At 40.7% G+C, this 15,569-nt stretch overlaps 1 protein-coding gene across 2 annotated transcripts in view; it reads left to right on the top strand.

Moving 5' to 3' along the window:
- The window catches only part of TDRP (testis development related protein), a 32,105-nt gene extending 24,319 nt beyond the window's left edge, over nt 1-7,786 (top strand). For both annotated transcript variants that reach the window (XM_028722401.2, XM_028722402.2), the window contains exons 3-4: nt 2,449-2,552; nt 3,343-7,786. In XM_028722401.2, coding sequence (XP_028578234.1) covers nt 2,449-2,552; nt 3,343-3,688 — 450 coding nt within the window. In that variant the 3' untranslated portion in view covers nt 3,689-7,786. The remainder of the gene's footprint in view (nt 1-2,448; nt 2,553-3,342) is intronic.
- The last annotated feature ends 7,783 nt before the right edge of the window (nt 7,787-15,569 follow it).

Below are 15,569 nucleotides of genomic sequence, written 5' to 3'. Positions count from 1 at the left end.
CCAGACCAGAACTGGAAAGTTCCTACTTGAGAGGCTGCAGTTACGTGGCTCATCTCATGGAGCAGTGCTCAGCAGTTCCTAAAAGTGGCCATGGATGTTGACCCTTTGGCAAGGACAGGTGACAGGAGAGTGGAATGGGAGTATGGACGGCTGACTTGGAACAGTAGAAGGAGCACTCCACATGGCAACATGTTTAAAACAGCACAATCTATATGCTAGAGTGAGGTATCAGCAAGCATGGGGGAACCTTGAGGTTTGCGGAAGTACAAAATATCTTTAGAACACGCCCACCCCCCAAGCTAAGCAGACCAATAAAGACTGAGTGTACTTAGTGGACAAAGAATGCTGGTAGAATGGAGGTTCTTAAATCCTGCACAGCAGCATACCACACACACGGTTTGGTTGCACACCCAATTGGTTGCTTCCTGTTAATAGTTCACAGCAGAGGAACCTCTTGGTATGCCCCATTTGCCTCAGTGTAGAAGGCAACCAAGCTTGAGGTGAATTTCAGTGTGCATTCAGTAACCTTAGCCACAAAGGCAACAAATTTGATGTTTTATGTCATCAGCCAAGTAGGGGTGAACAGAACCAAGTGGTTCCCCTCTAGAAAATTCATGCCACTGCATGGAATGGATTGCAGAATAGCTAGAATGGATTCTGTAGTTAATTTAAGGCATGCATCAAGAGCCCTAGCTGGCCTTGTTTTGTATGAAATACTCCAGGAGGCTATGTTGCAAGGTAAACCAAGTATGGTGAAAAGATGCTTTCATACTCTAGCCATAATCAGGGCAAGCAAGAAGATCTCAGTGCTCCATACAGGGTGGTAGCATTTTTGAAATGTGCCACAATATTTCTCCAAATATCAGTGATTGCTGTGACTATTCATTGGCTATAAAGACTAAAATGTGGGAGCCAGCTGATTTCTCTCAAAACTCACGAACAGGTTAGGCCCATTTTGCTTTGCACCTTGGGTTCTACAAGGGCTAGAGACTTCCTATTTTTTATTTTTTTTAAAAAAAAAGACAACTGGGAATCTGGAATGGCTATTCTCTCAGGCTCCTCTGTCATACTGTCTTCTCGAACAAACAAAAAAGGAACCTATCCCACTGTAAAAGCTTCCCTATTGTAAAATAATCTGGTAATTTCCACTACCTCAAGTGAGTACTCTTATCAGCAAAGGTGATCAGCTCTAAAGACAATTGAGAATTCCTTGGTTTCATTACAGTACGCAGCAGTTTATAGCCTTCTTTTATAACAACACTTTCAACCTGATAATATCGGTGAACAGATTAGCAAATGAGTGGCAATAGGCTTTAACTCAGTAAGAAACTTTTAAACATTTGGTTAACAGGTGGGTTTTTATTTTTTTTACTTTAAAAAATGGAGGAGCAGCTGATGTAATTTCTTCATTCCAGCAGTCATAGGTGCAACCTGAAACCTACATACCAACTAGAAGAGCCTAATTTAAATGTCTCCTACCTCCCACCTTCCATTTTAAGACTGCAACTAAATGCAGCCTCCATGCTTTTAACACCAGAGGTTTTCTCCCTCCCCTTCCCTGCTTTATTTTGCCAGCTATCCCGATAAAGAGTTATCAAGAACTCAAAAACGTCTACATTATTCTGTGACATCTTGGTTGGTCTGATACGTGTATTAACCTAAAGTGGATTTTGGAACTATGCATTTAAATATCCATATTATGGATCAAAATGAAGACATAATTATTGAAGGCAAAGAAATGAATCAAAAATATTCATAGCTAATTCCTGATTAGTGTTGGAGAGTTAAACACGCATTTTTAACATTTCAAAGTCCCATCACTGGAGTTAGTAGCCAAGGCTCTCTTGCATTCTCCCTGGGTCACAATTGGTGGAGCAGAGAGAATAGACAAAAATCCCCTTTGAGAGCAGGAATCCTAATGAGGGTTCATGTTTGGCAGTTGTTCAGTTTTAATGCAAAGTTACTTTAGAGATCTAACATGCTGACATTATCGTTCTGCCAGGATTGTGGGAGGAATGAAGCAAAAACTTTTCAGCAGCACGTACTAGTATACTGTACGTATGCATTAAACCATAATTTGTTTTTAACTATGGTTTAATGTGCCATTTTCTACAGCGGTGTTGTATTTTGTAAATGGCATTTCCATGCGCTCTGGCTTCCGTCACGGTGTTCCATTGTGCCAGAAGCGGTTTAGTCATGTTGGCCACATAACCCAGAAAGCTGTCTGCAGACAAACGCCAGCTCCCTCAGCCTTAAGTGAGATGAGCACCGCACCCCATAGTTGCCTTTGACTGGACTTAACTGTCCAGGGGTCCTTTACCTACCTTATATTTTGCATACCTTAAATTTTACCTTTACCTACCTTATAGTTTGCATACATTAAATTTTACCTTTACCTACCTTATATTTTGTATACATTAAATTAATTTGTAAAACTCTCATTTTTAGGTTCAAGGAGCAGGTTTTCGAGGTTGGAAGGAAGTAACATCCATATTTAATAAGGATGATGAACAACAGTTACTTACAGGATGTAAATCTCCAAAATCTAAAGGGTATGTATAATGGGGAGTGGGAAGTGATATAAATATGGAGTAAATTATGGAAGTACCAAGGCTGCTAGAGGTGTTAAGGATAGAATCAAGATAATCAGGTAAAAAAAACAATTTAAATTTTAGAAGGCAAGACAGTTCTTACATCACATTTATATTATTTTTCAGCTTGTAAGATTCTGTTTAAATTAAGGATCCACATGGGGCAGAAAAAGCAGTTATTGTAGACAATCTACTGAAGTGCAGTCGGATTTTTTAAAGACAGTTGAGTGGAAGGAAAGTATATAATCTTCTTTGAGGGCCATCAGCACAAGTCAGTCTTTGTCTTTCAACCATCTGATGCAAATTCTATAAGTTTCAATTGAAACAATATGCTCATTATGGTATCAAATAGAGGAGCAGATAAGCCCAAAATGACAGACACATGTGCATTGCCTACCTTACCTTTCACACACAGATCATCAACACTATTCCTTGTGAAACTTATGCTGGTTGCACATAGGAATCTACAGCTTCTCTTTCTCCTTTGGGAGAAAGGGTAGGATACAAGTTTTATACATCATAATGTATTCCGTTCTGATAAATTCTGTATTATTTTATTCTCTGTTTAGCCATTTTTCTAGAGTAGAAATGTAAAATGTTTAAATAAAAATACATTTCTAGTGAGACCTGATCAGTTATACAAGGATAACGACAAAATTGTTCTGGTCTTCCTCTGTCTTAAAAGTAAATATGTCAAACTTTCTTCCCCTGAAATGTGTTCCAATAAGAACAATTTTTTATTTTTCCCTAGAACAAGCTTAAAATTAAAAGAGGATGTGAAATCCGAAAAGAAAGCTGGATTTTGGGACAGTTTGGTGATAAAACAGAACATCCAGTCCAGGAAGCCAGATGAAATTGAAGGATGGGAGCCACCACAGATCCCTGCCAGTGATAACCTCAGCGACGCAGGAAGTACTCTGAGTGACTATCCATCTTGGTCAGGTTGGGAAGACGAAACCAAAGGCTCCACAAAATACACCAACCTGGCAAGCTCAGGAAATACGTCAAGATGGAGCATCAGATCAGCTGGAAGGTTGGTTAGCATAAGGCGACAAAGCAAAGGCAACCTTACTGATAACTGGGAAGAACTAGAATGACATACAAAATGTGAAATGTTCTATAAGTGATGATAAGCGACATGGTTATGTATATCTTCAAACCAAAATCAAAACTGCTTAATATTGCACCTTTACAGAAGAGTATTCCAATTGTCCAACCATCTGCTCACCTTACCCTAAGTTTCTTAGTTCTTCCGTTTTCCCTATTGAATGAAGTCGAGCACCTACTTTGTGCCTATATTTCACACATATGCTATAGCACCTTGGCTCGCTTTTTTAAAAAACAAAACAAAACCCCCACAATTTAATGAATGTATACACTGGTTGAATATTTGACTGCCTTACATAAGAACTTCTCTAGTTTGAAGTTCTCTCTTTCCTAGTTTTCAGACATCAAAGATCTATATTTTGAATGCTGACCCTGTTGTGTAAAAGTGCTGATTTGCCGTTTGGCACTGCATTGTTTCAGCTTGATACATTGCTTTCATTGTCCTGAACATGAACACATGATTCTCAGGCTGGAACGCCGAAGATCCTGCATTTCCCCTAAAGTCCTGAATTGCACATGACTTGTAAGAACCCCACACATACGTCTTTCTTCTTCCGTTACAAAATCTTCGCTGATGAATTTCAGGCTTCCGTGTATTATGTTGATTAATCAATAATACGGCTAAAACAGGTTTGCAATCATCCCAAACCACATAAACACAGATGAATGAGGTGACTGCTAAGATCTGATTTATGTATTCCCTAAGTGCTGTAGCAGGCAACAAAAGTAGCTTTTATATGCTTGGGCTTCACATTGCAGTAACAACATACAAAAGGGCCCATCGCCTCTATAACCTAGGTCACACAGGTGCTTTCTATACTAGTACAGTCTGAAATGGGTCTCTGTGTGCATTACCAATGCCGTAGGGAGCCTACCCTTATGACTATGAGTGTTGTCAGCATCTACTATATCATTTAGGAAATGTAGGAATCAGGCCCGATTGTCAGAAAACTATCTGTTTGAAGGGTTATCATTGCTTTTTTCCTTCTGTCCCCATTCCCTCAAACTATAATTCCATGTTGCTCTTTTGCAGGACGTGTTTGATGTTCTCTTGGCATTTACAGAATGACGGTAGTAAATGCTCTGTCTCTGCTATGTACAAGGGTTATTTAAGTATGTGTATTTGCTGTTGTGAGGTTTAGTCTTACTGGTTGCTGCTACTTTTTTATTAATAACAAAGAGCTATGCATTATAGTGCACATGGGAAGTTGGAAATGTACTATAGGTAAAGTTTAGGGTATCTCACCCCTCCGAGTACTTTTACCTATCCATTTTATTTAAAATTGTCCAATTTATGAGATTGGAGTGACATAAAGGCACTGTAATTCAGTGTACTCACACCACTGTGACAGAAGAAGTCCAATACATCAATTTAACGTCTCCTTTCAACCATAACATAAGATATACACATGTGTGTTACATGTGTGCCATTTTTGCATCTGTGATAGCCAAATTCTAACATTTAGCTATATGACACAAGATAATCTTTGCTGCATAGAAAACAAATTGTTAATGGTCAGAATAACCGAGCACCACAACTTTCATTTCTTATGACTTGGCTCTGCGTACAACTTCCTTCAATGGCTGGAGATCTAACTGGCTCAGAATGAACTGGCTCAGAATGAATTCTTCAGTTCTTGCAAAAGGAAGTCTTAACCCTGACACTACTTGGATGAAAGTAGCAAATTGTCAGTAAAAGAGGAAAAATAGTAGACAGGAGTCACCAGAGAGCCATCTGTTTGTCTAGCTGCCACTATTACTGATCTGAATATGAAAAAAAACATGTTAAAAGTGCCTTGTTCTATAATACTGCACCATAAATGCTCAAACCTTTTAATTACTTCCTTGTTCCTTATGGACACTTGTTTAATACTCTGTAAAACAAATATCAATCCAAGATGCTAGACTTAACTATTTGTCCCAAATTATGAATCTTTACTTGATACTGATGCTGAGCCTATGTACCCCAGCTTGTACCTTATTCAGCAATATGGACACCTTTAAAAAATTCAAGACTTGCTTCCAGTGAGATCAGCAATTTTTAAACAAAATGAAATGTTTTATAACTATGCAGACTATCCATTTTATGTTTTCATAATTTAATAGCCCATTCCACATAAAAAGTTGTCACCCAGTGACAACAGCTGATGGTAAAGTTTCTGTCACTGGTGGATACAAACCAAAGATTTTACAGTACTCTTGTGCAGGTTGCAGGATTCTGTGGACTCCTCTGTCACAGCTAGAGAGTGCTTGTGGAACAAGAGCTGTCCTCCTGTTCTGTTCAAGTAGCCTGCAGCTTGGAATTGCACTATTAGTCCAACTCTTCTTGCTCCCTCCCCCCCCCCCGAAATGTATTTGAAGCCAATAGCATTTGTGCTATTTTGGCAGGAGGCCACAAAAAGTTTGTATCCTTTCCAACACCAAACTGTACCCGCTTGCTATGGCAATACAATATTGTGCTTTGTAGGGTTGGTATTTTCAGCTGTCACACAAACTGAACCTGTATTGAAAAATGCAGATTTGTTTAGGCAAGTTAAAAGCAGAGGATGCAAACCAGTCAAAGCTGACGCTTGTAAGTCTCATTCGGTTGAATGGAAAAGTGAAATGCATGTTTAACTTTCACACATAGAAATAAGTAAGACTTAACACTGCTTAACTTTGGCTAGACCATGTTCTGAATTTTATGTCTTAGATATAATTGCAGAATATAGCCATTTTCTTTATGCAAAGATTTCTATAGTTTACAGTCCTTTGGAGGGCCTTCATACAGCAGGAGCTGAATTGTGGGATGTTGGCACTGAGCTCTGTCTTGGGGAAAAACCCCAGGAACGATGGGGCAAATGTGGTTAGAAGCTCAGTGTTCACCACCTGTGGAAGCTTCCTTATACTGTGATAGGTAGGGGTTATGCCTTGCACATTATACTGTCAAGTGCCTGTACTTTACCTTGATGACATGTTTGTGATGCTACGGCTTGATTCCACGTGAAAGAAATGTTCACACATTTGTGCTGCATTTAGATACCAATGAAGACAAAGAAACATCCATCACTCTAGAGCCTGTGTGTTGGCTTAAGCTGTTAAATAGTCTCATTTGTGCTGACGCAGTGCGAGCTTATGCACAGATTCTGACCCACTTCTCAGAAAACAGTTCCCGTTGCTCCTCTCAGTCACATGACAGGCAAGCCTTTGCTTTAGCTTCTACAAGGCCAGCACACTACAAGGCGTGCCTAGCCCTGCTTTTCTACCTTCCCACCACAACCTATGCTGCCATGAACAGCAGGAGCTCTGAAGGAAGCACTAGCAGCCTGCTGCTGAGCTTGATCCTGTCCCAAGCACTGATGTGAGGGGAGATGTTTCCTTCTTGGTCTGTGTGCTCTGGAGGTGGGTGGCAGGCCCACAGGATCAGGCCTCAAGCGGGAATCTGAGATACATAAAGTTTCATCTGATTTTTAAGCTAGGGGAGATTTTTGTAAAAATGGGACACAATTCAACAAAAGTTCTGCACTTTCATACCTCATTGATTTCCATGCTATTTAATGTGTTTCTCTCTCATTGAAATCAGTGAGATGCAAGTGTCCTTCAGTTTGGCTGGATCATGCTCATATTTTCCTAAAGCATCATTCTTTAATTTTAAGAGCAGTGGTTAAATTTTAATGTAATTTATGGTTGTGCTTTTGTAGGATTATTTGTTTGAAATGAGATTACTCTTTTGTGGTATTTTATGTGTTGGGCAAATTTTTATTCTTTCAATTCTTTTAAAATATCCACGATGTAGATGTTTGTGGACCTTCCCTTTTTAAAAAAAGGCATATATCCTTCTTTGCTTTGTAAACATTTGATTTTATGTCCACTGGTTTTAAAGACACCATTACGATTGTATTCCAAGATTGCACATATGTAATGATTTAAATGTTTATATTGCCTTTTCGCTGCACATAAGCATAAATCTTGGCTTGAACTCCATGAAGGTGAAAACGCTTTATGTGGCTGTAACAAGTCACAATGCTCACAGTTTCTCTGGTATTTTATTAGTTTCACTTCAAATATAGTATTTTCACAGATGAATTAAAAAAAAAAGTTGAAACCAAGCTGTTGAATTATTTCAATTAAATCTATTTCTCTTAAGACAGGAAAACCTGTCTGTATTAGTCACTGAGATCCTGCCCACCCATCTGACTGCCATACTTCTCAAAGTGCCATTGGTCAATTTGTTTGATTTCACAATAGAGCTATAGAAGTCAGTTTCATGGTCCTAGAGTTTCCACATCTGCAAAAAGAACAAAGGTCCAGGGTATTACTTCCCCTGTGGTTACCATAGGTTTAGGTACTCCAATGTCAAATACTCAGCTGCAACAATGCATAAGTGTTTGAGTAAGCCATGGGCTTTTAAATCACCTCTGGCAAATGCGGATTAGTTTAACAGAGCATTTTGGAAGAAAACTACAGATCACTTGCTGCTTATTTTCTACATTTATTCTTTGCCTTCAGCCTTTCACTTACATGAAAAAAATGATACACATAACAAACACAATAAACCACACTAATTTGAAAATAGCTGTAAGACATGGTAGATAAAGGCACAATAAAATACGCTACCCTCTTCCGCTTACAAGATTAAAAAGACTGGGGGGAAAGGTATTTGTCCGATGTTGAAATCACATCAAGAAAAGCACCGAACAAATTCTCCCTAGCAAAAGCACTGCAGAAGGTGCCACCCTGAAAAATACTCTCTCCCCATTCATATTGGCACAAATAAGAGAACAGCCTCTGGTGATGTGAACAGGAAGAGGTTCAGTACAAGAAGTCCAACTGGGGTCCATAGCTGTACCCTGCTTACGGCGCAGGGTCACATAGCTCACAGCTCTCAGCTTTAAAAAATATGATTAAAAACATTTATCAGTTCTAAAAGATGGCCTGCATAACTTTCTCTGGTATCTGTCTCTGTTCAAGAAGGGCGGAAAACCTTGCTGGTGGTATTTATTTCTTGTTTGGCTTTGATGGGAATCTTTATGTAAATACTGGTCAAGGCGCAGTGTGGTTATGCCTCCCCTTTGCACATAGCAGCCAGTGGCCATTTATCTCAGCCAGCCATATTGTGAAGGGTTTTGCTTCCCTGAGCATTAGAAGTCAGAAATCCCCACCAGGGAGCTGCGATGTTATCCCTGGCTACTTTGTTCTTTTGTACAATGCAATAGCTACTGGGCAGCTTGTCTGATACCTGCTCTGGAGTCACCACTATGGGGGTTTGCATAAATATCGAAAATAAACCAGGGACTGATGGTTGCTTCATGACTATGTATGCAAATAGAGATCTGTGGCACCTTAAAGGCTGACAGATCCATTATCTCAAGGCAAGCATCTCCCAAACTTCCAGAGCAAATATTTGTGGTGCACATGGGATTGCAGATGAACGAGAGAAAGGAAAAGTCCCATTGCCTCGAACTCAAACATGGGCAGCACTGAAATCCACCCAAAATGTTGACTCCCTGCCCATTCCAATATTTAACTAAAAGCTTAATGTTGCAGTTCCTGCCTGTTTTACTGCTTCCTTTTTGAGAAAGAGAGATTTTCCACAACAGACAAGCTGGTGCTACAATTGTTTGCAAAAGTATAATGTCCCGCCCGCCAAAAGAGTCAACATGAACAGGCCTGGAAAATACCTAGGATGACAAATAAAAACACAGGATTGCGACAATTTGACAATTTCTTCATCGCCTGGACTCTATAAAAAACAAGGAAATCAAAGACACAGAGCTGGTGTGGCAGCCACTGAGGCCCTTATAATGAAATTATTTGCCTTAAAATAAGCAATGCTGGCTACTGTACCCATGTGCACAAAACTACAAACCAGAGCTGCATACACACATTCAAAGTACATTCTTTCCCTCAAAGAGTTCTGGGCACTGTAGTTAACCCTTCAGAATTCCAATTCCAAGCAACCCTTAACAACCTACAATACGCAGATAATTATTTGAGGTGGGAAATGTCCTTCTAGCATACTTTAAAGGTATATCATGCACACAGCCTTTTGCCACCGGGTTTCTTTGCAGGAACATTTCCTTGGCACTGCAGGAAGATGCCAATCACAAAGGTGCTACACTTGTTTCTGCTTGGGGTGTTGCTAAACCGAACTGCTCTTTGACCAACCATTATGGATTAAACTGCAGCCCTCGGCTATTCGGTGTATCTCAAAAGACATCAGAATGCCCTAAAAATGCTTCTTGAGAAAGAAACCCTCTTTAAATGATCTCCAGAAAGATTTCACAATGGTATTTTGTACTGTGTATGTTATAACCAACCCTATTTTCCCCTCCTTTGCATGCAAACTCCCTTTTGAAAAGTGTTTGAACAATTGAACCAGCACTTTTTAGAGCTGTCTGATTCCCCCCCACAAAAAACCACAGCAGTATAATATAGCTTGGTGAGATGTGGGGAAATTCACTACATGATCGTGTACCCAGGGACAGTTTGCAGAGGGAAGGGAAATGACCATATAAACCCAGAGAGAAAACATTACCTTGTGACCCATTTTCTGTGAACAACAACAAGAAAAGTTAAACAAAGACCTTCTACTGATCTCCGATTTTCTTTATCTGCCCCCTGCTGCTCAAGGACCTCGACCCTCCTCACTTTCCCCTGCTGTACACTCTGTTTAAGGTAAACAACAGACTCATGATAATGACTTGGCGGTACAGCATATGGCAGCTGTAAACAAGAAGGAAAACAAATCAGCCTTCGCTTCCCATTAGGAAGCAAGCTATTGTTTGATAAAGATCTATGGGTTGATTCCCTTCAGCTCGAAACAGCCCTACGGAAGATTTATTTTTTTCCATTTCCCCACCTCAATAGCAGAGTAATTAACATTCCTAATGTAAATAGATTTCATATAAAATAAATCAGCTGCCGCTCCTAAGAAATGTAAAAACTATTCAGATCCGGGGGACGAGGTTGTGGCATTGTCAAACATGCCCTGTTACTATTTTATTCCTACTGTTCCCAGCTGTGTATTGGGACTTGAGCCAGGGTCAATTCTAGGTGAGCATAAAAGCCTTTCCATTTGCTGGTGGTTTTTTTTTTAATGAGTTTGTCCTTGAGAACTTTGATTAGCTTCGCAGAGGAGAGAGAAGAAATGCCAGGCTAGTGGGGCCTAACTGAGCTCAGCCTTCTGTTTCAGACTGAAGTCACCTCATTCAGATGCCCACAAGAAATTTCACCCAACTAAGGCCATCCTGTTTAACTAACCCCAGTCATTTGACTCCTGCAGCACGGGGTTTTTCAGAAAAAGACTCTGAAGCCTAGGACCAAAACGAGACAGTGGGTTGGCTCCAAGTAAGTCATTGTGCAAGTGGAACGACTTCTGTTTGTGCAGTGGAACTTCCTCTCCTATCGCCACCACACATATGTTCCTACACACACACACACACACACACACACACCACACAGCAAATATGCTCCAGGGTTTCCTTCACCCCCAAGAGCAAATTTGGGGGGCAGAATGTTCAGGAGAAGTCATTCCACTCACATAATGACTTAAAGTGTCAACCCTGTTAACTGAACTTAAGTCCAATTGACATGAGTGGCTCCCACTGATTTCAAAGATATGATATATTGGGACCCACTGAAATCAGTGGAACCCATTTCAGCTAGGTTAATCTGGAGCCATTGGCTCATACATCGGAATCTGGTCTGCCAGAGAATCTCTATAAAGGAAATGGGGTAGGCTTAGGCTGCTATTTAAAGAGTGTTAGGCACCGATAGGAAGGTGCTCAAATCCCCCTCCTTACCCAAACTGCTATTTTAAAGTAGTTTACGCCGCCTTGTAAACCATGTATGCCATCTTGAGATCCTTGGACTATAAAGGTAATATACAAATGTAGTAAATAATAAATGTAATAAATAATAAAAAATTATGTAATAAATATTGTCTCCTGTGGGTGGTCCCAAGACTGGAATTAATCCCCATGCGAATAAGAGGGGCTTTAAAAGAAAAGAAAAACTCAGGCTGGAAGAGAGGTTTCAGCATCTTCCCTTCTCAGTGTAGGGAAATCCCATTGGAAATGATGGAAATTCTCCAACGTTAACTGACTGTGATCTGAGCAACTACAACATCCTACCAGAGCAGTTCAAGCCCAGGCTTTATGTGTTAATTACTCCCACACAGTCCTCTGGTTATTCCAAGGCCACTGGAAGAGCATCTCTTTTCTTCTTTCTCTTCTTACCAAACATGGTAGGAAATGGACATTATTGCTGCAGGAACTTTGGCACAATTGCTGGAAGTCATGTGCACATCAGTCATCTAACTCTGTTCACTCATGCCTTCATTGTACCAGGTCCAGAGGGCACACCTCTGAAGACGTTAAAAAAAAAAAAAAAACACCTAAGAAGGGTGCATTAATATATTTACTGTGGAAAAAAATCGCTCCAGTTTCCACCCTTCTGCACCCCAGTCTTTCAACCACTGCTTCTATAGATGGTACAGACTAGCTGACTTCATTTGCTAGGAAAATGAGTATCATCCCTGCTATTGGAAGGCCCACAGCTTTGTGATAGACCTAGCAGAGTTTGCATGCATATTATGTATACTGTAAGGTTCAAAACCGTCTGTCATATAGAAACCACAGCCAGTCTCAAGAAACAATACTGCACCAGATGCACCAGAGGTTAGATTTATATAGACTCAAGAGACACAACACGACGACATTCATACATCATGATAAACCATGGTTCTTAGCTTGCACGTTACTTTTTGAGTGATACATGCTACCTGATCACTCCTACTATGCTCCTGCCCTGGAACAATCAAGAGAAACAAACCAGGAAGGCGCAGTTAAGCTTTGCTTCTAGTTGCAACCAAACTAGGGTTCATGGTTTCTTGCTTCCCAATAAGCCATACTCCGTAAACCAACCATGGTTTTAAAAGGTAGCTAGCATTTGTGGCTTATTTCAGAGGATCCCAGGTCTGGATGTAACAGGAAGCCAAGCTTCTGGTTGTGACTTGTAAATGTGGCCACCAACTCAACAGCAGAAACACAGATGCAATGATGTAGGCTTTTGTTCTCATATCTTCAACATTCCACATAAAGGAGGGAATGTGTCATAAATAAAAACAAGTCAAGTGTACACTTTGTTGTCCAGGCTTGCCTTCTCTCCAGTCATCTCAAGCCATGCCAAAACTTTGCCCCAATGTCCTTTTATTTTGTAAAGAGTACCTACACTCTAGGCTACCAAAGTAGTTTCTCCTAGACATATGAGAAACTATTGGTCCTCAGAGCCATTATTAGACACATCTCAACTTGGATTGATCAAAACCCATTTTTGAGGACCTTGCCAAAACAAACAAACAAGACTTTGCTGTGGTTAAGACCATGCTAAAGCTTGCTTCTTCACTTGAGCATTCTCCAGATCTTGTTGGACAGCCATTCCCACCACCCATAGATACTGATTATGGAGATGCTGTCAAACCATGCTGGGGGTTGTGTGCACAGGCTTCCTATCCTAGCTCTATCTCAGGAATAGCAAGCCTGTTGGCTTCTGGATGTTGTTGGGACTCCAGCTCCCATCATCCCTCACCATGGACAATGCTGGCTAGAACAGATGACCACATAGACAGCACCACATAGACTACCTTTGATTTACTATATTTTTTGCTCTATAAGACTCACTTTTTCCCTCCTGAAAAGTAAGGGGAAATGTGTGTGCATCTTATGGAGTGAATGCAGGCTGTGCAGCTATCCCAGAAGCCAGAACAGCAAGAGGGATTGCTGCTTTCACTGCGCAGTGATCCCTCTTGCTGTTCTGGCTTCTGAGATTCAGAATATTTTTTTTCTTGTTTTCATCCTCCAAAAACTAGGTGCGTCTTGTGGTCTGGTGCGTCTTATAGAGCAAAAAATACGGTAACTTCCACCTCCTTCCACTGCCCTTGACTGCTCGTTTGCAATCAGCTTCCACCTTGGATTATTCATATTTTAAGCCTGCAAACAAGACCTGCATTTTATACTTTAAGGTATAGCACCTTGTTGATCTGAGGCAGGGGTAGGCAACCTAAGGCCCATGGGTCGGATGCAGCCCAATCACCTTCTCAATCTGGCCCGCAGACAGTCCAGGAATCAGCGTGTTTTTACATGAATAGAATGTGTCCTTTTATTTAAATTGCATCTCTGGGTTATTTGTGGAGCCTGCCTGGTGTTTTTACATGAGTAGAATGTGTCCTTTTATTTAAAATGCATCTCTGGGTTATTTGTGGAGCCTGCCTGGTGTTTTTACATGAGTAGAATGTGTCCTTTTATTTAAAATGCATCTCTGGGTTATTTGTGGGGCATAGGAATTCGTTCATTCCCCCCGACCCTAAACATAGTCCAGCCCCTCACATAGTCTGAGAGACGGTGGCCTGGCCCACAGCTGAAAAAGGTTGCTGACCCCTGATGTAAGGGCAATGTGGGTTGTGGGGAAACATATTTTATTTCCGATCAGGCTGCAAAGTAAGACCCTTCTTATAAGGGAAAGTTAAATCCACACATGGTAAAATTGCTTAGGCAATTGCTGTCATCACTTTTCTGTCACACGGGAAACTCAAGCTGTGCTTCGCTTCTTTATTGTCTCTGCTTCAAGCACTTCCCAGCATTCCCTACAGGCTTTCGTTTGCAGTTCACAAGATGGAGACATACATATAACTGTGGCCAGAACATTAGAAACTGATTGCTCCAAAATACAATCTAATTGAACTCAAACACAATCCAAGTCAGCAGCACCCTTTGTGGCCTCCAGGGATAGGAAGACCATTAGCATGGAGGACAGATGACAACATTTCAGAAGATAAGCCCTAACACCACCTTCCAGGCATAACTGAAGGTTGCTATTTTTACTCTCAGCAGCACCTCAACTTTGGTATGTTTTCCCTTCTGAGGGCAAACAAAGCCTGAATCCAGGTATCTTGCAGGAATAATAAAATAACTCATAAATCAGGCAAGCAGCATTTATGTTGGAGATAAGCAACAGGTTCACAGTACAAGTAGTTCCCTCTCATCTTTAGACACTGGTAGGTCACAGAACAGAATGCTAGATGCCCAAAGGCCTGGGTTAATATATACTTGTTTCCACCATCTTTTCCCTCAACCATACAGTCCTGCTTCCACGTTGCTATAGCCAAGTATGACTGTAGTTGCTGGGAAACTGGAATGAGCCAGACAGAGCAGGCTAATGGGCAGTCAATCCTCTTCTTCCGTCCTTTGAGAGATGTCAGCATTCATCAAGAAAAATTGTTGTATTAGGGTTGCTATATTTTTGAGCTCTGGAGCTTTTAAAGACATTTTTGGCATGATTTAACCCCTGTTGCCAGTTTTCCAGGACATTTGCCCCACTTCTGAAAAATAATCCAGGATGCCATTTTCAGAGGCGAATTCCAGGAGATGTCCTGGAAAACCAAGACGTATGTCAGCCCTAGTTGTATTAGTGAGAAGAGGGGGCACTCATAGGCTCTAACTACACAAATGCATATAGCAAGCATCCAAATACTTTAATGGGGAATCTAACTAGAGAAGCAGCCAGGGTTTTGGTGTTGGAGAGATAGGTTAAATCTTCCCCTGCCTGCTGCTTCTCCATTCTAAAACCACTTCTCCTTTGGCTATTAAAAAACCAAAGACTTGCTTGAGCTCTTAGGGAAGCCACTCTCCTTCCACTCCTCATATGGGGATAATAGCAACATCTCACAAGTGCATGTGACATGCAATTATCAAGATGCAGAGGACTGTTATCACATGGCCAACTCAGCCACTTTCCTGTAGATCCAATAGCCACAATAAGCCAATATGATGATAGATGCATTTTTAAGCATTCATGCTTGAAGAAAATCACACTGATCTCAATCAAATCAAA

The sequence above is a fragment of the Podarcis muralis genome, chromosome 3 (genome assembly GCF_964188315.1).
Source record: "Podarcis muralis chromosome 3, rPodMur119.hap1.1, whole genome shotgun sequence".
In the NCBI taxonomy this organism is placed as follows: domain Eukaryota; kingdom Metazoa; phylum Chordata; class Lepidosauria; order Squamata; family Lacertidae; genus Podarcis; species Podarcis muralis.
The sequence above is the reverse complement of the archived record's forward strand: the minus strand, read 5'-3'. Positions and strand labels throughout refer to the sequence as shown.